Genomic DNA, 25666 nt, shown 5'->3' with positions numbered 1-25666 from the left:
AAAATATTTTTAAACAAGTATATAGAAGAGGAAGTATGTTAACAGAGGATGATGAGGGATAAACAGAATAGGGTTGATTGTTATATTAGAACTAAGTATATGCTATGGGGATAGTTTATATATTCATATTTACAGGGATAAGGTATGTAGTAGATATTTATTTTTGTAATTATATATTTATATAGATATTTATGAAGTGTATGGTGTATATAGTATATATATATTTTTGTAATTATATATTTATATAGATATTTATGAAGTGTATATATGGTATGTAGTATATATTTACTTTTGTAATTAAATATTTATATAGATATTTATGAAGTGTATATATATATATATGGTATGTAGTATATATTTATTTTGTAATTATATATTTATATAGATATTCATGAAGTGTATATATGGTATATATTTTTATAGGTGTATTAATGTAGTTTGGATTTTGGGGTAGTTAAAAAGGGGTGGGAAATTAAAAAAGTATTGTACTTCTTCCCACTCCTTTTTCGAACAATGTGCAAGGCAAGGCAAGGCAAGTTTATTTATATAGCACATTTCATACACAATGGCAGTTCAATGTGCTTTACAGAAGTAAAAACAAAAACAGTAAACAATAGAGAAATAAAATTACATAAAATAATTTTATTTTTATTCTAAAACAATTAATTAAAAGAATTAAAAGAAAATAATAAGAATTAAACAATAGTAGAAATAAAATAATAAAATGAAGTAGTAGTTCAAATAGGGGGAGAAAAAAGAAACCAGCAGAATAGAATAAAGAATAAAATAGAATAAAGTTAAAGTAAATTTAAAACATGCAGAGAAAGTAAAGATTATAAAAAATGTAAAGAAGACAATATTAATTATTTAACAGAAAGCATCTGAAAACAGCTTGGTCTTTAACCTAGATTTGAAGCTGCCAACAGCAGGAGCATTTTTAATGTCCTCTGGCAGTTGGTTCCATAGCTGTACTGCATAGTAGCTAAAAGCTGCTTCACCATACTTTGTTTTAACAACTGGTTTTAATAGTAAATTTTTCTGTTTTGATCTGGTAGATCTGATTGGGTTAGGCCGCTGCAACATATCAGAGAGGTAATTGGGCCCTGTACCATTTAGAGATTTGTACACCAGCAGCAATACTTTAAAGTCAATTCTGTAGCTTACTGGAAGCCAGTGAAGGGACCTTAGAATTGGAGTAATGTGCTCTGTTCTTTTTGTTCGTGTGAGAACCCTAGCCGCTGCATTTTGAACCAGCTGAAGTCGTTTGATGGTCTTTTTTGGCAGGCCTGTGAAAAGGCCATTGCAGTAATCAACCCTACTAGAGATGAAGGCATGTATTAGTTTTTCCAGATCATTTTTTGACATAAGTCCTCTTAGTTTGGAAATGTTTTTTAGGTGATAAAATGCCGTTTTAGTGATTGCTTTCATGTGACTGTCAAAGTTTAGCTCGCTGTCAATGAAAACACCAAGATTTTTAACCATTTCTTTAGTTTTAATCCCTGTTGTGTCAAGAATAGTGGTAATCCTGAGTCTTTCATCTTTTTTTTCCAAATAGAATTACTTCTGTTTTATCTGTGTTCAGCTGAAGAAAATTTTGTGACATCCAGCTATTGATTTGATCGATACACTGGTAGAGACATTCAAGGGGGGCATAATCATTAGGTGATAGAGCAAAATAAATTTGGGTGTCATCTGCATAGCAGTGATACAAAATTGAATTTTTATTGATAATTTGCCCAAGTGGGAGCATATAAAGGTTGAAAAGTAATGGTCCAAGAATCGACCCCTGGGGGACACCACAGGTCAAGGACATTGACGTTGAGGAACAATTTCCCAGGGTAACAAAGAAGCTTCTATCTTTTAAGTATGAATTTAACCAATTGATAACTTTACCAGTCAATCCAACCCAGTGTTCAAGTCGATATAGCAGTATGTTGTGATCAACAGTATCAAAAGCTGCACTGAGGTCCAGTAATACCAGGACCGATGTTTTGCCTGCATCAGTATTAAGACGTATGTCATTTATAACTTTAATCAGCGCTGTTTCAGTGCTATGATTGGCACGAAATCCTGACTGAAAATTATCAAAACGGCTGTTTGATATCAAGAAGGCAGTTAATTGATTGAAGACAATTTTTTCAAGGATTTTCCCGATGAATGGTAAATTTGATATTGGCCTGTAGTTATTTAATACTGAAGGATCCAGATTATTTTTTTTAAGAAGGGGCTTTACAACGGCTTTTTATAGGGACACAGGAACAACGCCAGTCTCCAGGGATGTATTTATAATTTGAAGCACATCTGTAATTATAAGATGAAGAACAGACTTAAAAAAGTTGGTGGGCAGAATGTCCAATTCAGATGTTGAGGAACTGAGATTTTGTACAGTTTTTTCAAGAGTCTCATAATCAATTAAACAAAATTCTGACATTGTGTTGAAGTTATCTATCTGTGTCATTGGTGATTGCAGTTTTTCAATTTTTTGCAACTGAGATATATTATGAGGAATATTCTGCCGTATTTTATCAATTTTACCTTTGAAAAAGGATGCAAACTCATTGCATTTATTAACTGAGAGAAGTTCAGGTGCTAATTGTGGTGGGGGATTAGTTAGCTTCTCTACTGTTGAAAATAGCACACGGGCATTGTTCATATTCCTGCTGATGATGTTGAAGAAGAAAGACTGTCTTGCTTTACGAATTTCATAATTATAATTACAAAGCATCTCTTTATGGATTTGATAATGGATGTGAAGTTTAGATTTGCGCCATTTTCTTTCAGTCTTTCTACATTCTCTCTTTAGCAGTTTAACAGCCGGGTACTGCTTCCATGGTGCTTTCTGCTCATCATTGACTCTTTTGATTTTGAATGGAGCAATATCATCCATAATTTGGGTCATATTTAAATTAAAAAATTCCAGTAAATCATCTACAGAGTCTGACATTTTGGTTGAGTTCTGAGAGAGAGCTTGCTCAAAGAGAGCACATGTGTTGTCTTTTATGACTCTCCTACCTATAGTCGTTGAGCTGTTCTGAATGTGAGGAGACATAGAAACATCAAAGAAAACACAGAAATGATCGGATAAGGCCAGGTCAACAAGAGTATTAGAAACAGTAAGACCCTTTGTGATGACGAGGTCAAGAGTATGACCACGAGAGTGGGTCGGCCCCTGTACATGTTGTACTAGGTTGAAGTTGTCAATAATTGCAAGTAGTTCTTTGGCATAAATGTTATCAGTATTATCTACATGCAAGTTAAAATCCCCAGATATAATAAGACAATCAAACTCTAAGCAAATGACTGATAACAGTTCACCAAACTCTTCAAGAAAGACTTTGGCTGAATGTCTTGGAGGCCTATAAATAGTTAATAATAATATGTTAGGAGAGCATGTAACAAGTGCACATAAGTGTTCAAAGGACATAAAATCACCAAGTGAGGATTGTTTACATTGAAAAGAGACTTTGAATATATTTGCGATCCCTCCACCTTTCCCTTGTCGGGTAACATTCAAAAAATTAAAATTTGGGGGAGCTGCTTCAATAAGGGTGGTAGCACTATTTGCTTGATCCAGCCAGGTTTCAGTTAGAAGCAAAAAATCAAGATTGTGTTTGCAAATAAGATCATTAATTAAAAATGACTTGTTTAAAAGTGATCTAACGTTCAGAAGAGCTAGCAGTGTTTTGTAATGTCTTAGCTCTTTATGTTATTTTATTTTATTTTTTTAATTTCTCATTTTCTTTCTTTTGTATGTACAAATAGTTACATAATTTTTTTATACATGTTCGAAATAAAAATAAATTCATTCATTCATTCAGTGTTGTTTCATCAAGTGCAAGGCTTATGAAACTACAGTACCAACATGGTTCAGGTGTCTGACCAAATCTTTTCACATTTCTTTTGCAATGTGATCAATAATGTTAGCACATGCATGGTCAGAGTGATGACTGCATCCCATATTAACACCATTTTTCTCCTGTAATGATGTCAGGGCTTTCATTTTCTTGAAGGACATACGGTCTTTGGCTATTGCATAGGCTGTTCTGAAGTTTGCTGCAGTTTTGGCATCTGTTCCTTGGTGAGTTTGTGCAATTGCTGTTGGCATTTTTTTTTCATATTTTTGTTCTTCCAGTGTTTTCTCTGCAATCTTGTGTGCAGCACTGTCTTGATGTTGATATATCTTGTCTCTTAACTTCTTTACTGGCAATTTTGATTTCTGTGACACCTTTATATACCCTCACTCCATTCTGATGCTATTTTGATGCCTTGACCCTTTTCCACACATAGGCGATCCACTTCTCTGCAGGTAGTGCAGCCAAGCATCCTTTCACTACAAAACAGCCAATTCCATCATTTCTTCCAGACATTATATCTCTTGTGAGGAATTATTGATGGAACATCACTTGGTTCAAAAGTATGACTATCTGGGACCCCTGGTACAGGAGCAGCAACAGTACTGTCAGACTCTGAGACTCCTGAGTGGCTATTGGCATCACATCCATCTGGTACTTGGAAGTCTTCATGACTTGGATCAGCTGTTTCTGACTGGCTATCACCACTGAATTCACCTTGCATTGGGCCTTCTTGCTGTGGTTCTGTTTGGTTTTCTTGAGGCACTATTTCTGATAAAGTTGAAATACAAGCTATTTTTGCTAATGTAGGGAATTCAATGTCAGCTAGTAATTTTAAATACCTTTAGTTTTGGAAACAGATGTACCAGTAAAGTATGACAAAATGGTTCTTTTGCCAACAGGTGGGGTAGATTCTAATTTTCTTTTTCTCTGCATGGTACATGCTAATATAAAGAACAATCAACATTTGTATATTTATTTAAAACATAAACCCTATGGCTATGAGGTTATGATCTTTCATTTCACAATAATTTGTGTTTACAAACACTGTGATAAATGCCACTGATAATATCAAAATCTTAACTTGCTATAATATCAGGTCTCCAGTGGCTAATGATGTCTACCCAAGATAAGCATTACCAGTGCACTGGTAAGGGCATGTGTTGGCCATCATAGACTATGATTCATCACAGATTCACCATTATGCATTTATTGCAACAACTCTCTTTGAAATTGCACAGTTTTGCTGTGACAAATATTAACAATGCATGTTCTTTTTATACTGTAGGTACTTATTTGTGATTCAATCTCAGACTATTCTCAGTGAGTCAATATGTTAACTATAATTATAAGTTTTAATCTGTAACATAGTTTGCAGTTGTAACTGTTAGAACTTAGATGCTATGTACTACTTATCAATCACAGACTTACTCTCATGTTCCAAATAATAGTACAGGTAGTGTTGCCACCTGTCCCGGTTTTTCCTGATTGTCCCGGATTTTCATGGTCTGTCCCGGAAAAAAAAAATTAAAATCCGGGACACTGAATGTCCCGGTTTTTTGTACATAATGGGCAAAATGTGTATTTCAACTTGCGAGCCAGCTGAGAACCAGTTTGCTTTTCCGAGCTCGCCGTGCTAGGCGGAGCCACGTCATTACGTCGCTGAATACGTCATTACGTCGCTGTATACGTCACTTACGTCGCTATATACGTCGGTTACGGCGCTACGTTTGCATAAACCTTGGCGCGAATATCAAAGCAAAAACACGGAAGAAGCAGCAACAACAACAATAATAATGGATGACTTCGCGTTTGTACAGCTGCTGCTTCTCGTCGCTTAAAAATGGCGATCTTTCGCGGTCTTGTTATTGTTGTTGGTCCCCACAACAACTCCGCCCCCCAGCTGACGTAAGCGGTTCTTTCCTCTGGCCCAGCAGAGAGTTGGTGCTAGCCTGGAACCGGTTTTTCTGGCCCCAGAGCCAGTTCTTTGTCAGTGGAAACAGAAAACCCGGTTCCAAACTAAGCACTGGCCCCGAACCAGCCCTGGAACTGCTTTGGTGGAAAAGGGGCAATGGACGATGCTTGGACTGATAAAAGAAACAGACTCTGTTGCAATGGTGAAGGCTGAGCTTCAAGTCAGGCTAAACTTTCAGTTGTCCTGTACTGAGTTCAAGACATTCATTGAAAATCAGCCAGGACTCATAGCAGCAGCAAAGAAAAACACCAAATATAAATGGAAGATTAGGTAAGGTTTTGGTGAATTAAATGAAATCCAAATAGTCTTATCTGCCTACTCCTGTATGTACTGTATGTGCCCAGTTATATCAGTTATATGTCCTCCTATGTATTTGTTTAGCCAAGAGCAGCAGAGGCACAGGCAAGCACAAGCAAAGCACACACCACACACTAAGCAATCAGGTAAGCTGTTTGACACTACACCTTACATTGTTACATTCAGGTATTCTCAGATACAATGAAAAATTAGATTATTTTTATTCCACATAAGCAAACAAACAATTTAATTATGTATTCCCCTTTTACCTGTGCCCACTACTGCCCCCAGGTGTCCACAACCAAAAACTGTTGTAAATAAACCAAAATAATGAAGACCTGCTATATTATGTAAAGCAATTAACTAAACAAATAACTAGCAAAAGCGTCATTTTTACTAATTAGAGCAATACAATTTCAGCGTAGAAGGGTGATTTTTGTCTTGGGTTAGATGTGTGAAGGGCGCCGTTGCTTACAAGCAGAAAGGTCGATTGGATGGTCGAAATGTCCAGGATTTTTGTCAGACACAGGTGGCAACCCTAAGTACAGGTAGGAATAATAGTATAGGTTGGGTTTTTTTCTCTGTCTTAATAACAGTGCAGGCCCAAATAACAGTATAGCCAAGAAATTCTTGAGTGATAATAGTACAGGACGGAATAATAGTATAGAGCAGAAATATCTCTCAATGGTTTGTATTTTACCACAGGCTTTGTAATTAATTGTAATAAATTGTTTTAAAATACTTTTTATGTAACGATGCATATTATCTTTACTTGTTTCAACAAATGGATTAAAAGCATTTGTTTTCTTTATCATTGATATGTTTACTGTCTCAACAAATATATGTACTAGTAGTGCTATAGCATTTTAATTTTGTAATAAGTTCTGGAGCCTTTGGAAATGGTTTCTGGTGCTGTCTGACTGGCACGTGAGAGACTACTTAGTAGCACGACGTCACACAACAGCAATGAGGCAAACTAAAATAAAACGCTGTCTGACTGGTGCGCGAGAGACTACTTAGTAATGTGACGTCACACAACAGTGTACAGACCCAAATAAGGGTATAGCTTTGACTCATGTGGGGGTTCAATAAACGTACAGACCCAAATAAATGTGTATAGCTCAGGTTTTTTGTGAAAAAGAATAATCGTACATGTACGATTATTTGGAACACGAGCGTATACACAAACATTGATGAAGTTATTGAAGTACTTGTAAAAGATGTAATAAACTTACCAGTGATTGCAACACCAGTGAAAGCACATGTACACTGTATGCAGATGCAGGACAGAGGAGGGTGAGTGACCTGAGTGACCACTGTAGCCTAATTAATTAGGGAATATCCGAATAGGGATGTACCATTTTAGATTTAGGGAAGGGGACAATGGGTTATGGCTATTATAGTACATTATAAAACTTATGCATAATGCATTTATTATATAGGCTCATGCACAGGTTTTAGAGGGGTCTTTTTGGGACCCACCCTGGTCTTTTAAAATACATCTTTTTAGGGGGCTTGTTTAGCTTTTGGGAGGGTCACACTGCATAAGATGACGATCCAAGATGCTCAAAATATTTTGAACCCTGATGTGCTGATGTGAGACTAGTTCATTGTGGGGCTTTGTGATAATGGCCTGAAGAGAGACTTAGGAATTAAGGTAACACTGGATAACACTCTTAAATTCACAGATGTGAAGACAAAGGCTGTATTGCATGCTGGGCTGGAGGAAGATGGCCAAGCGTGTTGTGGAATGGTGAAAGCAGCCCCATCCAAACGGCCCTGCAAAGATGATTTACAGAGACTCAAAGCTGAATTGAAAGAGCTGGCAAGAGAGTTAGAAACCCAGGTGAGCAGTCTCTCTCAGTTTCTCTGATGGGGCATAAGGGATGAAATTCATAAAGTGAGGTTCGAGAAAGCTCGACAAAACCAGTCACCCTCTTCGCTTCTGATCCCACAAAGATCCCGAAGTTGTTGCTCCAGGCCCGAGACATCAGAGGACAGATCCCCATTCAAGACCCCATGAGTATGATGAACAAGGACACCCCATCTGTTATAACTGTAGAGTCCCTGGTCACACTGCATGAGAGTGCCCCCAACAGAGCCCCCAGGCCCCTTTTAAACTAGCTTGCCCATCTGTTGTGGATCAAACAGTGGGTCAACCAGTACATGATCTACACTCTACATTGCCCCCTTCTGGTCTTGTGGGGATTGCCCCATGATCCAGGTGTCCATGGATGGAATTGAGGTCTCCTGCATGCTAGACACTGGTTCCCAGGTGTCCATGGTATGCTAAGATTGGTTTGAGAGGCACTTTGGGCAAGAAGGCCAACATTTGAAGGATCCTACCTCCTGACTCAAGTTGAGGGCTGCTAATGGTAAGGAGATCCCGTATCTAGGGTATGTATCAAATCAAATCAAGTTTATTTGTACAGCGCTTTTAACAATAAACATTGTCGCAAAGCAGCTTTACAGAATTTGAACGACTTAAAACATGAGCAAATTTTATCCCTAATCTATCTGTAGCATTTCAACTGGACCTAGCCAGGATAACATTATCAAATGTGGGGGTGAGTGTGGTCAATGACAGCTGCATAAATGTACCAGGGCTAGTGGGGATGAATGTCATTAAACAAGTATGGCAAGTCTTGTTCCAGAGCACAGCTCCCTGTGAAGTCATGAGACAACCGAAAATGAATGATCCGAGCAAGTCCATGTGGCAAAAAGCTATGTATGAAAAAAGCTATGTATGGCAAAAAGCCAGAAAGAGCAAGGATTTATCACCTGAGGGTTTTGTAGGCTATGCACACTTAGCCAGCTGGTGCCCTGTGACTATGCCTGGAAACCGGGAGCTGCTGTTGAATTGTTGAACCAGGAGTGGTCCATGTGGTTGAGGCTATGGAGCCCCTACCCATATAAGATGGACTCCTGTTGGCCCATGCCTTGGTGACCATCAAAAGTGGATGGATGCAGGTGTGCGTACACAACATCAGCAATCTCCCCCCATGGTGTACTCCTACCAAAAGCTAGGAAAATTATTGGTGTTGGACTCCAGTAAAATATTTAATGGCCCTGAGTTTTAACTGGTTAGAGGTGATGCGGTAGAGGTCCAGACCCAGATGAATGTAGAAGAAACTGGGGCTACAAGGAGCCTTACTGATGTCCGTCTTCCACATTTGATCTAGAAGGGGTTGATTTGTCAGCTGAGCAACAGAGTAAATTGGCAGCATTGCTAGACAAGCATTGGGCAGTCTTTTCTCAGAGCAGGCTGCAGTGGAGTCTGTGGAACCTGGACCATCAACCCCTTGGATGTTCCCACCAACCCGGTGGTTGCCCCCTTGGCAAACTGCAACTCCATCCTAGTGAAGAATGCTACCTAGTGAAGAATCTGTGACTGAGGAGATCCCAGTGCAGCCCCAAGGGCATTCTACCACAGCGCTATGGTGATGTTTGAGCCCAGCCCAAGGATGTGCTGAAGAAAAGTAGAGGGGGGTGTAACAAGATGGACTGATGTGGGAATATGGGTGTAATGATGGGACCAGTCCAGTGGGGGGAGCTAGTGCACTTAAGCAGGAAGTGTAGTGGCCATGAGGGCAGAAGAAGAATGCCCTATATAAAGTGTGCCAGTAGCGGTACTGTTTTTGGTCTTGGTCTGCAGTTTTATCTTTTAGTGGTTTCTTATGGTGTGTCACATGTGATGTGGTTTGTCTTGTTTGAGGCTACAGTGGCTGTGACTTGGTCTGGAGGGAAGAATAAGTAATTGTTTTCAATCAATTGCTGTATTCAGTGTTTGTACTTTAGTCCTAATTAATTATAATCAATAGCCTTGAGTTAACAGTTGTTCAGTTTGTTTAACTTTATTTCATAGCATTCAGCTCACAGCTGAAGTCCTTTCCCCCCCCCTCTTTCCTCAGTTTGTGACTGTGATGTTGTTGGTGTTTATTTTTGTGTTTTGCTTTGTCCCAGTCAGGGTGGTTGACCTGTGCTGAAACTCTGTATGCAGTCTGCTCATCCAGTGGTCAAGGATAAATGTACAGTATAGTATTGATTTTATTCTGATTTTTCCTAATATCATAACTTTTATCAAACAAATAATTCTATTCTATTAATTAACCCTTAACTTTAGCTAATAACCCAGAGAGTTAGTTGGGCCTTTTTCTAAGAGCTTGTGTGTGCTGTGAGATGTCAGCCAGAAATCATGTTTCTTAAATGTTTTGCATCCAAGTTGCTGTGTATTTATTATTTGCCTGTGTGGGGTGTCTGTGTGTGTCTTTTTAAACCATGGTAGTAGGTGGCTACCTCTGATTCCCCTTCTCTTCTTAGTGTTTGACTTTTTAATAAAACTTTTAATTGATATTCTTTTGACTCTTCTTTTGGTGTCTGACAACTGGTTGGTCTTATCAACCCTGTTACGCAAACCCGACAGTATGAATCTGGTGACTGTGTCACTTCCTACCAGAACTGCAGGAAGGTCACCTCCCATTTAAGTCTGCATCTGTTAATTATCTTGTCTTCCTGATGTTGATTTACAGACAGGCTGGATAAAGATTAGGTTGAAAATTCAGAGATTTTTAGTTTTGGGTAATTCATTCTCAGTTACCAATATTTTTAATAATGAATAACGCACAAAGTTTGACCACTAAATGATTGACACCATAGACAAGGCACAAGAAGCGTCTGCACAAATTTCACGAAGAATTAAATTATTGACCAGTGGTAGTATTCCTGTCTGAGGATGCATCTCTTAATGTGTGAATGTCAACCGCACTGACTAAATATGCACTGTATTGCTAAAAGTTTGGAGATGCCTGATCATCACACCCCTACATGAACTGTCTCTAAACTGTTGCCACAAAGTTGGAGGCACATCATTGTGTAGGCTGTCTTTCTATGCTTGAGTATTACAATTTCCCTTCACTGGAACTAAGGGGTCTAATCCTGCTCCAGCATGACGGTACACAAAGCAAGGTCCATGAGGACATGGTTTGCTTAGCTTGGAATGGAAGAAATTGAGTGACCTGCACAGAGCCCTGACCTCAACCCCACTGAACAGCTTTGAGATGACTTGAAACACTGACTGTGCTCCAGTACTCCTCCATTTGACCTCCACTAATGATCTTGTAGTTAAATGAGCAAATCCCCACAGCCATGTTCCAAAATCTAGTGGAAAGGCTTCCCAAAAGAGGGGAGACTTCAAAAAGCACATATGGATGTGATGGTCAACTTCTGATTTATGAGAGTCTGCCACAGAACCACAGGTGTGGGCAAACATACTTTGAATCAGACTGAGATTTTTTTGAAGATACTGTTATATAGAGAAAAAGTGCAGAGCAGAAACTTCCAACTGAGAAATGAGAAGTAAAAGAAAAAACCATCATCTTGATGTGCTGTATAGAAGAAATTGCCTAGTTCTTTTAAACTATCCTGGGAGATAGTTGGAATCTAGAGGTCCTTGAAATAACAGGTGGTTTGCTGCTGCCTACTGTAATGAGTCATTACAAGCATGTGAGAGACTACATTTTTCAAGCTAGCAAGTAACATTAATATTAGTTAGGAAGTAAAAATGAAACAGATGTTGATTTTTAACTGTTGTAACACTCCTTTTGATCATACTTGATGCTACAGATGCATACTATGATAGAGTAAGAGAGAAAAAAAATTGCAACAGAATACTTTTTCGTGAAATGGATATTAAATGGCAAATGTGTAAATACCCCCCCAAACCCCCACACCTTCCACAAACACTTCAAGTGTAAATTATGTCTATATTCTTTTTATATATTTTTTTTTCAGCTATTATGATAAACTTGGTGGTTTATGCCATGCATTTTCACAATGGCATTAATATCATGGTTGTAGTCCCATTTTGATCAACTCGACCAATCAATTAAACATGCAATTAGGGAATGTTGTTACAGGAAAGAAAAACATCCAGTGAAGTTCTTACGCGAATGTTGTCAAAAGAAGCTTTGTTGGTGACATCATACAGCAGCAGCAGGGCTAGGGGGGAAAAAGAGGAAGAAATGTAAGGCAAGTAATCAATAAAGCAGTAATGATTTTTCAAAGTTGCCACTGATTTTGGGAACGTTTTGCAATAAATCCCCAATAAATTGGTTGCATTTTCTAATTTACTGGATCACAAGCTCCGGTCTTATCATTGTCGTTTGGGGTTACAAAATGTAGAATTAACACAAAATACAAGTAATCTTGAGATACAAGTAACAGAACAGCTAAGCAGGGCACTGCTTCATATGGAGAAATAGTGGTCGTATACTTCTATAGAGTAGCATAAGTAGTCTGAAAGGAGTTATATGATCTCATGGAAAAAGACATAACATTAATATAAAATCTCCACCTTGCTGTACTGGAACAGCGAAGTCAATTTATTTTTGCAAGACACTGAAGACATTTGGCTTTGATATAAAAAAATGAATTGCAATAAATCCTTGATAAATTGGCTGCATAGATCAGAATTTCAACTTTCATTTTCTGATACTTAATATTTATATGTGTTAAAGAATTTAGAACATAGCATCTTTGGTTTGACCTCACCCATTTTCAAGTGATCAAAAATATTGGAACATGTGACTGCCAGGTGTTTCTTGTTGCCCATGCATGCCCTGTTGATTGTCCATGCAATTAATAGTTTTGAATGTCTATGCCTGGTTTGAGCCCGGGGTTTCACCTGTGAAAACTACATTTGTTGTTAAAAAGTATAAACCAAAATGAAGACCAGAAATGTGTCTATGAGAGAAAAGCAAACCATTTTGAAACTGAGAAGAGGGAAAATCTATCAGAGCCATTGTACAAGCAGATACTTTTGGAGGGCACTGTAATAGATATGGATCCACATCATTCAAATTTAAGTAAGCAATGTGTTTATTTCTTTGGCAGACAATTCTATAGAATCCAATAATGTGCTGAGCAGTTCAGATTTAACATTCTTGCCATTCTGGGTTTTAATTTTTTTTTCTGTTCACAAGCACAGAACTTTTAAGATAGGGTTTAAGTAGTAGTGTTGTTGCTATGAGAGGAGAATGACGGGGCATGACAGAAAAAAAATAGAATCTCCTTCTGGTAGGATTCTCTCCACCTGTATTCATTTCTGCATTCAAGTGCTGGTGCATGTGTGAGCAATTCTGATTCCCAGGATGCCCAGAGTTGGAAAAGTCCAGGGGTCAACCACAGTCTTTTCATTAAAATATGATGAATGAGAGATCATGGTACAAATATCTGTTTCCTGCCTATTTCTGAATGGAAATATCTTATCTTATCTTATCTTATCTCCTGATTCACAGTGCTCATTCTCCTGAACTAACACAGTCTGGCATGCATTTCCCAATAACAATTAATCTTAATGAATACCAAACAACTTAACAAAAGAATGTGCCTTTATGTATGAGCCTGCTTTGCAAATGTTTCCTGAAAGCTTTCATTATCAGAGATCTAACGAGTTGTAAGTAGTTGTTCACTGCCTCAAATGAGTCAAAGAAAAAGCTGCACAAGTTGGTGGTAAAACAAATGATTCTCTGTTGGAAGGAAATTTTAATAGATGAATCAAGGATTTAAACAGCACAAATAGACACAGAAACAATGTTTATAAATAGTCTATGATACATGCAAGCATGATTGACAATTTACAACGGAAATTATATTTGACTGGAAGAGATATGAGTATATGTTTATCATATTCCAAAAGCAGGGCACACAGAAAAATAGTGAGAGGGAAAACTACTGTTAAAAGAAATTCTTGCAACGAAAGTTGTTCTATTTTATTACAGTCTGTTTTTTTGTCCTTTTTAATGCAGGTTTTATAGTTTGTCTACATTATAGCACTTAGTGTAGATTTGGTTAAAGTGAACATTTGCAGTATAAATAAAATGTATTATTATTATTATTATTATTATTTTTATAAAGAGTATAAAATGTTAGTGTATTCACTAAATAAACACTGGGTTACCTAATTTGTACAAAGATGAATAAAATGGTCTTTCTTTTATGATGTACGAACTTTTGTTACAAATTTTGTTTATGGGACACCACTGTCAAATTAGCCTTTTCACATTTGGATATGTTCATGTGTTCACATGTTTTTATTGGTAAAACTGTCATTTAATGATGGTGTTTAATTTTTTAAGCTTTTGGTTAATAAACAAAATACAGTGACCAACTATTACATAAGGTCTTCTCTTTAAATTTCAGCTTAAATTTCAGTTGTGCTTTCAAGTCTAGTCTGGTATTTCCACTCTCTCTCCTGTTCAGGAAATGTAAAGATGTGTACTTCTATTTCTATCACCTTGTCTACCTGGCCTGGCTTTCGACATTGGGCAGTTTTCACATTGTGTTAGATTCCCCTTGTCTGCTGTTCTCCTGACTTTTTTATTGATTAAATCTCATTCTCCATAGGCATATTTCTTCTTTGGGAGGCATGGTGATGCAGTGGTTAACACTGTTGCCTCACGGCAAGAAGGCTCTTGGCTTCAACCTTGAGGTCACCTGGGGCCTTTCGGTGTGAAGTTTGCATGTTCTCCCCGTGTCTGCATGGGTTTCCTTCGATTTCTTCCCATAGTCCAAAGACATGTAGATTAGGTCAACTGGTTACTCTAAATTGCCCATAGATGTGAATGTGAGCATGAATGGTTGCTTGTCTCCGTGTTGGCCCTGCAATTGATTGGCAACCTGCCCAGGGTGTGCACTGGCTCTTGCCCAAATTCAGCTGGGATTGGCTCCAGCTTCCCCTGCAATGGATAAGTGGTATTGATGGTGAATAGCTGGATATTTGTGCTTTTCACTATACTGTGAGTCCTGAAGAAAACTGGGTTGTGAGTGAGCAACTGTGTAGTAAATATGAGGTGTGATCAAAAATTTCCAGGATTATTCCTTTTGTGAATGAATGGAGTCTGGCAAGGTCATGCATGTATAGCAGAAGTGAATGATATCTCTCAGGAGTCAGAAAACTGTGTGACGTCATGCAATCAACATTGGGACCTGTGTTACATGCATTTTTGTGACAACATGCACATGTGCATTTGCGATTTTAACATGGACCAGAAATCAAACATCAAATTCTGTGTCAAGCTCAGTGAATCAGCAACAGAGACCCTGAAAATGCTTCAGCAAGGCTATGGCAAAGGAGCACTGAGCTGGGAGAGATGCCTTGTCTGACATTCGTGTGTCAAGAGGGGTAGAACTTTGTCCTCCATTGATGTCCTGCTCCTCTTGAAGCATGACTGCCACTCAGAACACCTCATGTGGCTCACTGTTTCATTGCTGTAGGCATGCTGAAGCATTTCAAGGGTCTCTATTACTGATTACAATTGCTTGTGCATTGTGCAAACCACAAATTTGTATGTTGCTACAAAAATGTGTGTAACATGGGTCCATGGGTGTTGACAGTGCAACATCATGTGACATACTGACTTTTGAAAGTTATTGTTTCACACCCTTAAGACTCCCTTAAGTAGCATATCAGGAGCTGGACCATAAAGCAAGGGCAGAGTTTGGTCATGACTACATTGCCCCTTTTTCATGTGACTAAACCTCATTTTCCATAGGCATATTGCTCTTTGGGGCATGGTAATGTAGTGCTTAGCACTGTTACCTCACAGCAAGAGGGTTCTGGGTTTGAACCTCATGGCTTTTTGGGGCTTTTTAATGTGGAATTTGCATGTTCTCTCCATGTCCTGCTTCATATTAATGTCAAATGAGCAATAGTATTTAAGTTCTGTCCTTTGTAGCACTCTTTGTCTAGCATTTGTTGTGTTCACTTCAGGTTCTTGTGTTTCCATGTTTTTTGCTAGTGCTTATTCTTCTAGTTTATGTTCTTAGTGTCTGTTTTTTGTTGTTGCACTTATTAAACCATCATCTGCACTTGTATCTGCCTCCGACTCAATATCCTGGCACAAGTAATGGATATATTTTTAAAAAAATGCATTAATATATAAAATACCATGAAGCACATTTGGGGACATAACAAAACAAAAAAAAAACCTATGCATGTCAGGAAGTGGACCGGTGGGGAGGATGGTGATGGAAGTTAAAAAAAAGAGCCCAAAAATCAATTTTAGAAGGAACATTTGTGCTAATCATTGTTCAAAAGCAACTTCTAAATGCCACTTTCATAAAAAGCTGTTTGATTATTGTGAAATGGAGCAACAGCTAGGAGCAACAACAGCTTATCCACAAAGCTGTAGATCATGAAAACTCACAGAGCAGGGCCACAAATGCTGAAGCATGCGGCATGTAAAAACTACCTATTGCAATGGAAAATTGAGTGTTTAAGAAGATTTTAAACATTAAGTTTAAATGTGTAATTTCTACCATCTAAGCAGAAGGATTTTTGAGAGTGTGTGTACATGACTGTTTTGGATTCTTTTGCTATCTCATATGATAATGTTCACATGTACCCAGTTTCAAGGTTTAAATGTTTAGGCTATAAAGGGAGCACGAAAGACATGAGATGTGCTCTTTACTGAAGGAGAGAGCCCTATCTTGCAAGATCGAATAAAACCTATTTCTTCTGTGGCTTCAGGTGTCGGCATGTTAATTCTTTTTTTTTTCCCTACCACAATTCATGGCAATGGGGATGGCATATTATGAGTAGTGGGGACTTTTCCAGATCCAAGTGGGGGTAATTATCACCCAGCAAGTCTGACGAGCTCTCTAGAGACAGACTGATCGTTTAGAGGATGGGGAGCCCCCTGCTGCCGCTGATATCCAACAGACAAGGTATGGTGAGAAAGAACTGCATGCTTCATTGATATTTTGATGCGCTGTGAAGTAGTGCAGTGATGGTCTGCCAGAAGAGAAATTGTGGTTTTAAAGAGTTATCACAACAGTGATAACTGTGGTTAGAGGATAACTGCGGTTAGAGTCCGTGAGCATTTTTTAAGTAAGGTTTTTAGTGTAGTGGCTATTTTAATCCAAAACTTTCCTAAAACCACGTGAGGTTGATGGGGAGTCTCCCAACACACATTCCAGATAAAGCATGCACGGAGAGTTGAAATGAAATCATAAGACAAAGGTTTATTCCATCAACAATCTGGTTGACTTTTCAGAAGTGAAACAAAGGCTATAAAACAAAGTGGTACTAAACAAAGTGAATACTTATGTGAAAACTTATGCGGTTGGAAAACTGTTTCCTCTCTGCCACCTAACCAGCTGTACACCAGATCAAACCAACTAATCAACACCTGCACATTCATGTCTTAGTGATGCACGTCTGAGGAGGAGCTACATGTTCACGTCACACATAACAGGTAAGTACAAGGGCTGCAGGCTAGATCAAAGGTAAGTAAATTAACATATTTCATAACTTAAAATTATAACAGTGCAATTTAATAATAATAATGTAATTTAAATTCCTGCAGGTGTTTAGATCAACTTCAAGATTCCAAAATGTGGCTCCAACATCCTGGCCCCTAATTGTCAAAGCTATGGCAGGGCAATTACCAACAAAAATATACTATGGAGCCATAATGCACTGTCAAATAAACTTATAATTATCTGAAGCTTCTTTACCATGGTACATACATCAGTCATCAACATCAGACAATTATAGCATGTTATTCCATTCAACATTCAATGTCCATACATATAATTGTAAAGCAACCTTGGGTTTTGAGAAAGGCGCTATATAAATTGAAATGATTATTATTATTATTATTATTATATGGAATTTTTTTCTTCTTTTTTTTTTTCAAATTTCAACAACAATTCCCAAGAATCCCCCCCAAAGCCCATGCTCTGCATATATACAGCCCATAGGGTAGGAGAGAAAGTCCAATGAGTGTAAATGTAGTGCAAGAGTGAGAAGTCCATGAATGTGAAGATCAGTGAATGTAAATGTGGTTCAGAACTGAAAGGTCCATGAATGCACAGGTATGTACTGATGTGTGGGCATACAGAGAAATGTTCAGGTTTGTCAGTATATGTATAAGCGTGCATATTGGTAGGAATTTTGGAGTCTGACACTATCAAACTCTTAAGATGATTGTTCAGCTTCAAGGAGCAAGCAGAGCTTGTCAATAGGCCTTTGCAGAACATTGGTTTTGGTTTTCACCAACACACTGCGGACAAGATCTTTGGGCCCTGACAGGGTCTTCACGACCCAACCTCATGGCCAGGAGTTCATTGGTGCTGTTGGGTCCACTATGACTACAGTGTCGTTCACCTTGAAGTTTCTCTTGACTAAGACTACATTCAGACTGCACCCTGAAATGACCCATATCCGATTTTTTTGCCCATATGCGACCTGTATCCGATTTATTATTGACAATCTGAACGACACAGATCCGATTTTTTCACATGCGACCCAGGCCGCTTGGATATGTGGTCCTAAATCCGATGCATATCCGATATTTTCACATGTCTCTTGTTGATGACATGTAGGTTGCATGAATGCGACCTGTCCGGTCAGACTGCAGTCTGCAGTCTGACCGGACAGGTCGCATTCATGCGACCTACACGTCATCAACAAGAGACAAACGTCACTATTCTGCGTTGGCTAATCCCGCCTCTTTGGTGGAAAACAACAACATTTGTACAGTTTTCAGAATTTAAATAGACTTTTATAGAATTGATCAAGCTAATGGTGGATTTGGTAGGGACCTGGATGTTGATCTGTTAGCCTGATTAAATAAAACAGTTTCTATAACTGATTTATAACTTAAACCATCCTGTATTACAAAATTATAAGATTGTTCTGGAAATTTCCAGTAATTTGACACCTTCGGTCTCATTAGTCTGCTGCCCACATTAATCAGATTATTGTGCGAGTTCCGCCGCCGCCACAAAAACCACATCGCCAGGTCTCGCCTCATCTCCATAGCAAACTGCACTGGTGTTTATGCACCTTGAGCCAGCGCTGAGAGAAGTTGCAGAATTCAGCTGGCTATAAACAATCTAAATAAATATTTATACAAATGTAGAAAAAGTTTATTAATATGACGAAATAAATATGTGCAAATTATTAAGCCTGAATTAAGAGTTTGGTAATACAGCGGCCGTATCCCAAATGACTGCCTACTGAAGCTCGAGTGCACTATATAGAGTTTAAAAATCCATTACTTCCTAGTAACATGTAGTGCACTTATATAGAAATTAGAGAGACATTTAGGAGTCAACCCTCATTACCAGGCTACATGTTTTCATTTCAGTTCAGAAACAAAAACACACACGAGACCTCACTTTAACACTAACCAGATAATTAAACAAACAAACAAAAAAATAAATCATTAAACATGAAGAGTGCGCTTTTTTTGTTTACGTATTACGTAGATGTGCTTATTACGTGTCAATTTGCGCATGCGGGACACTTTTGGGTCATTTTCCGTTCATATTGGAGATCGCAGACAAGTCTCATATAATTGGTAATGTGAACGGCCTAACAAAAAATTCGGATTTCACAACAAATCGGATATGGGTCGTTTCAGGTTGCTTGCAGTCTGAACGTAGTGTTAGGCCCACTTTTGCTGTTGCTGAATCAGTGAGAGATATTCAGTAGTCCACCTTTGCCAGAAAAGGTCTGCCAGGTATTGTACCTGCTTCCATCATTTCCTGACATACAAGTCATCTTTGTTGAAGAGTCCAGGTGGTAACAGGGGTTTGGTCTTCAACTGCAGAAGGTGGTTTGGCGTAAGGGGTTCAAGATCATTTAGGTCACTGGATACAGTGATGATGGGCCGGTCATTGAGAATAGATTCGACTTCATACGAAGCTGTCTAGCATTTCAGCGTCCAGTGTTTGCTGCTTCAGCACTGAAAGCAGTACCTTTTTCACAAGTCTGATGAGCCTTTCCCACACTCTGCCAAAGTGAGCTGCAAATGGTGGATTGAACAGCCACTTGATGTGATTGGTCAGCAGAGCATTTTGGATCTTTTGGTGGTTTATCTGGGTCAATGCTGCTTCTAATTCCTTTTGTGCACACATAAAGTTGGTGCCACAGTCTGTCCTGATGGTCAGTACCTGTCCTTGCTGGCATAGAAACTACCTAATGGCATTGATGCAGGAGTCTGTGTCCAACCTGCTGGCCACTTTGAGATGAATGGCTTGGCTCACCAGACAGGTGAATATCATTCCCCAACATTTCACATGGGAGCAGCCTCTTTTGACCTCTACTGGTCCAAAGTGGTCAATACCCATATGAGAAAAGGGTGGCAAGTCTGGAGTGACACAATCCTCTGGCAGGTCTGCCATTTTCTGTACTCCAACTTTGGCCTGCATTCATCTGAAAAAGACAAGATTTTATTATTCTTCTGGCACTAGAGTTGGCAGCAGGTAGCCAGAATTTCTGCCCAAGTCTTGAGAGCATATGATTCCTTCTTGAATGTTCAACTTGTTGATGGATGTCTCACAGGATCAGCTTGGATATGTGTGAGTCCTTGGGAAGAATGATTGGGTTCTTTAGACTCACCAGCATGGGTGCTTTACCAATTCTTCCTCCAACCTTCAGGATGCCCTCATCAATGATTGGATCTAGTTTGTATATGGAGCTGTCCACTTTAACTGATTTGCCCATTCTTAAGAGAGTCAGCTCTTGATCAAAGTGACGCTGTTGTTCACAGCGAATGATTGACTTCTCTGCTTTATCCAGGTCCTCCAGGGTTAAGCCTTGTGGCTCATCTTTTAGTTTGGAGGTAGTCATAAGGACTTTGCCTTTCTGACATTGAAGCAGGAGGAGATTCTTGAGCTTCAGCAGCCATGCAACAGCTCTCTGTAGTTTCCTCCAAGAAGAGTAGTACTCAATTAGAGTGGTGGTGGCATTATCCTGGAGGTTGACACAGTTTGCAGTGATGTCCTGCTTCACTTCTGGATCACCTGGAGGTATGTGGCTGAGATCTTGTGGTAGGCCAGGCCATTCAGTTTCATTCCTTGACAGGAAGAGAGGACCGTTAAGCCATCTGGTGGAATTCAAGAGTGGTTCTATATACAAGCCATGTGAGGAATCATCTGCCAGATTATCCTCAGAACTTACATGCCTCCATTGATGTTCCTTGGAGAGGCTGTGGATCACTGCAATTCTATTTGCAATGTAAGTATGGAATCATTTTGTTTGATTATGAATGTACTTCAGTACTGATATACTGTCTGTCCAAAAAGTAGAACTCTCCAGTTCCATGCAAAGTTCCTTTTGTAACATTCTGTCCACCTTCACAGCAAGTGTTGTAGCTGCAAGCTCCAGTCTTGGAATGGTTATCTGTTTGAGTGGAGCTACTCTGGATTTGCCGAGTATGAAGGCGACATGAACATTTCCTGTCTTATCTGTGAGTCTGAGATAACTTACAGTTCCATATCCTGACTCGCTTGCGTCACAGAAGTGATGCAGCTCAGCTGTCCTTACAACACCAAAGTTCTCATGCTTTATGCACCTGTCCACTTCAAATCTGCTCAGCTGGTCCAACTCTGTGAGCCATCTTTGCCAGGGTCTGGCCATTTGGTCAGGAATTACTTTGTCCCATCCATATTTTTCATGGCAGAGCCTCTGCAGGATCTGTTTCACTTTGAGAACAAAGAGGGAAAGAAGACCTAGTGGGTCATAGATGAACTCACCACAGAAAGGATGGCTCGACTGGTAGGAGCTCTGCTTTTGACAGCCACCCAGAAGGTGAAGTTATCTTTCTGGATGTTCCACTGGATCCCTAATGCTTTCTCAAGAGGTGGTTTCTCTCGGTCAAAGTCAAGCTGTTTGATGAGTGTGGCTTCGTGACTTTCTGGAATGGTTTCTAGGACTTCACAGCTGTTGCTCACCCATTTGTTCAAAGTGAACCCACCTTGGGCACATGCTTTCTTGAATTCTCTTGTGAGCTGGATTGCTTCTTTCATGGAAGCTACAGACTTGAAGCAATCATCAATATAAAAGCTGTATTTGATTGTGTCAAGCATTTCTGTGGTGTACTGATCCGAATTGTCTACTGCTGCTTGTTTCAGAGCAAAGTTAGCAATGCTTGGAGATGATACTGCTCCAAAAAGATGAACATTCATCTGGTAATCTTCCAGTGGCTGGCTGACATCCCCTTGTGGCCACCATAAGAATCTGAGGAAGTCACGATGATGCTCCTGGACTCACACTTAGTAGTCCATTGCTTCATTGTCTGCCATTATTGCGATTCTTTCCTGTCTGAACCTTAGCAGGATGCCTAGGAGTGGATTAACCAGATCAGGACTTTGAAGAAGTTCCGTGTTGAGAGATTTGCCTTTGTATGAAGGTGAGCAGTCAAACAACTCAAAGCTTGCCTTTTTGCTTGTGGTACACACCATGGTGTGGTATATACCATACTCTGCCATCATTTTTTTGGAGTTGTTTTTGTGGCACCTTTTCTGCATAGCCTTTTCTCAGGACATCCTCCATGAAAGCCTTTGTTACGGCTGTGGTATTGGGGGTGTGGGTTTTTTTATGTCTCTCTCCAGGTACCACCCTTCACCGTTGCTGTGAGTGGTTAGCTGTGCCGGCGCTTAACTGTTCACCAGAAGCGGCTGTTTTAAAAGACCTGGGGAAACCTACGGATGGGGCCGTTGGCCAGACAGCAGTGTGGATGCTGTGTGGATGCGTGCGTGCGCAATTAAACCCTGTTTTACAGAGATCACTCTGTGTGTGTTTTTTTGGTGTTGTCGGATTACAGCAGTTATGCTGTGTGGATAACTGAAATCTGATTTTTGATAACAGCAATTACGCTGTGTGTGTGTGTGTGTTAATAGTGGTGCCGCGGTGCGCAACTTGGACTTCACAGGGAGTGGTTTTAGGTTTTGCTTTCCATTTTGTTGTGCCCCTTTATTTTTTTTGTTTTATAAATAAACTCACTCGCTCACGTATTTCCATTTCCCCTCAATTAGTGTTATTTCTTCTTCTCTCGGTTGACATACTTTGTTACCTCCCCCATTCCCTGGACTTAATCCTTGGGGATGTAACACCTTTTATTCAGTGGCATAAGCAGAATCTTTCTTGAATTTCTTGGACAGACCTAGTGCACATTGTGCTGCCACATCATAGTTGTTGGGTAAGGTTACTGTAGCGCGGACAATGAGTGGGTGGAGCACAGAGGACGGCAGGACAACGTTTGGAGGTAGTGACAATGTATTTATTAGTAAACTTTTCAGTCTAAATATTCGCAGCACACAGACACACACTCAGCCTCCAATCCCGGGTCGTGCTCCCTCTGCTCTCTCTCAGCCTCCTAAAATAGGGAGCGGTTTACTGGGGAAACACACACAAAACACAGGTTAATTACAGTCAGGTGTAGCAAATCTGCCACTCACCTTCCCCGGCTCCACCCTCCTGTCACAGACCGATGCTTGACCACGCCCCCGCTGCCACATACCCCCACCGCCCGACTCAGGCCGGGCGCCCGTCCGGCCCGCAGCCGACTCCCCCCCCCCTTGACGGGAGAGGAAGTCCGCCACGACCATCTGCGCCCCCGGCCTGTGTACCACCTTGAAGTTGAAGGGTTGGAGTGCCAGATACCAACGGGTGATCCGCGCGTTGGCATCCTTCATGGGGTGGAGCCACTGGAGGGGCGCGTGGTCCGAACAGAGGGTGAAAGAGCGCCCCAGCAGGTAGTAACGGAGGGCGAGGACCGCCCACTTGATCGCCAGGCACTCTTTCTCAATGGTGCTGTAGCGCCCCTCACGCACTGACAGCTTGCGGCTGATGTATAGGACTGGGCGGTCCTCCCCCTCCACCTGCTGGGACAAAACGGCCCCCAGCCCTCTGTCCGACGCATCCGTCTGCAACAAAAAAGGGAGAGAGAAGTCAGGGGAGTGTAAGAGTGGCCCCCCACACAGTGCAGCCTTTACCTCAGAGAAAGCCTACTGGCACTGCTCCGTCCACTGGACCGGATCTGGCGCCCCTTTTTAGTGAGGTCAGTCAGTGGGCTGGTGACGTCCGAATAATTAGGTATAAACCTACGATAGTAGCCAGCCAGCCCCAGGAACTGTCTCACCCCCTTTTTGGTCTTGGGCCTCGGGCAGGCCGCAATCGCTGCCGTCTTATTAATTTGGGGACGCACCTGCCCGTTGCCCAAGTGGAAGCCCAGATACCGTACTTCCACCCGCCCAATCGCACACTTCTTCGGGTTGGCAGTGAGCCCCGCCCGCCTCAGCGACCTAAGGACGGCCCTCAGGTGTTGCAGGTGCCGCTGCCAGTCATTGCTATAAATGATGATGTCGTCTAGGTACGCGGCCGCATAGATAGCGTGCGGCCGGAGGACCCGGTCCATCAGCCGCTGAAACATAGCGGGCGCCCCAAACAGCCCAAACGGAAGTGTGACGAACTGGTGTAAGCCGAACGGTGTGGAAAAGGCCGTTTTCTCTCGGGATAATGGAGTCAAGGGGATCTGCCAATATCCCTTCGTCAAATCCAGTGTCGAGTAAAAGCGAGCCGTGCCTAGTCGATCGAGCAGCTCATCAATACGAGGCATTGGGTACGCGTCGAATTTAGACACCGCGTTGACTTTCCTATAGTCCACACAGAACCGGACCGACCCGTCGGCCTTGGGAACCAAGACCACCGGGCTGCTCCAGTCACTGTGGGACTCCTCGACGATGCCCATTTCGAGCATGGCCTGAAGTTCTTCCCGAACCACCTTTTTTTTGTGTTCGGGTAATCTATAAGGGCGGCTACTCACTACCACCCCCGGGGGCGTCTCTATGTGGTGTTCTATGAGGTTCGTGCGACCGGGCAGGGGCGAGAACACATCCGAAAACTCAGCCTGCAACTGGGCGACCTCCGCGAGTTGGGTCAGGGAGAGGTGGTCTCCACAGGGGACCGGAGAGGTACGTGATGCCAATGACCCTTTAGGGACCTCCGGCCCCAGCTCCGCCTTCTCCGGAACTACCGACACCAACGCCACGGGGACCTCCTCATTCCAGAGTTTCAGCAGATTGAGGTGGTAGATCTGTAGCGCCCCCTCCCTGTCCGTTCGCCTAACCTCATAGTCGACGTCCCCGACTCGCCGTGTGACCTCAAAGGGTCCTTGCCACTTGGCGATTAATTTGGAGCTCGACGTGGGCAACAGGACGAGTACCTTATCTCCCGGAGTGAACTCTCTAAGGCGCGTGCCCTTGTTGTACAGGCGGGCTTGCCGTTCCTGGGCCTGCCGCAAATTCTCCTGAGTTAGGTGGGTGAGCGTGTGGAGTTTTGCGCGCAGATCCATAATGTACTGAATTTCGTTTTTGCTCTGTGAAGGTCCCTCCTCCCAATTCTCCCGCAGTACATCTAAGATGCCGCGCGGCTTACGCCCGTATAATAATTCAAATGGGGAAAACCCCGTGGAGGCTTGGGGGACCTCTCGCACTGCAAACAACAAGGGTTCGAGCCACTTATCCCAGTTACGTGCGTCCTCACTTACGAATTTTTTAATAATATTCTTGAGGGTGCGATTGAACCGTTCAACTAAACCGTCCGTCTGTGGGTGATAAACACTGGTGCGGATCGGCTTAATACCTAGTAGCCCATACAGTTCGCTCAGTGTTTGTGACATAAACGAGGTGCCTTGGTCAGTCAGAATCTCTTTCGGGATTCCAACCCGGGAGATGACGTGGAAGAGGGCCT

The 25666-nt window shown here is 41.0% G+C and overlaps 1 protein-coding gene across 2 annotated transcripts in view; it reads right to left on the bottom strand.

Annotated features, from left to right (window-relative positions):
• LOC132868489 (ras-related protein Rab-26-like) overlaps positions 1 to 25666 on the bottom strand; it is a 451289-nt gene that overhangs the window by 155876 nt on the left and 269747 nt on the right. For both annotated transcript variants that reach the window (XM_060901404.1, XM_060901405.1), the window contains exon 5: positions 12068 to 12120. In XM_060901404.1, coding sequence (XP_060757387.1) covers positions 12068 to 12120 — 53 coding nt within the window. The remainder of the gene's footprint in view (positions 1 to 12067; positions 12121 to 25666) is intronic.

The sequence above is a fragment of the Neoarius graeffei genome, chromosome 20 (genome assembly GCF_027579695.1).
Source record: "Neoarius graeffei isolate fNeoGra1 chromosome 20, fNeoGra1.pri, whole genome shotgun sequence".
NCBI lineage: Eukaryota > Metazoa > Chordata > Actinopteri > Siluriformes > Ariidae > Neoarius > Neoarius graeffei.
Note: the sequence above shows the minus strand (reverse complement) of the source record. Positions and strands in the feature narration are given on the sequence as shown.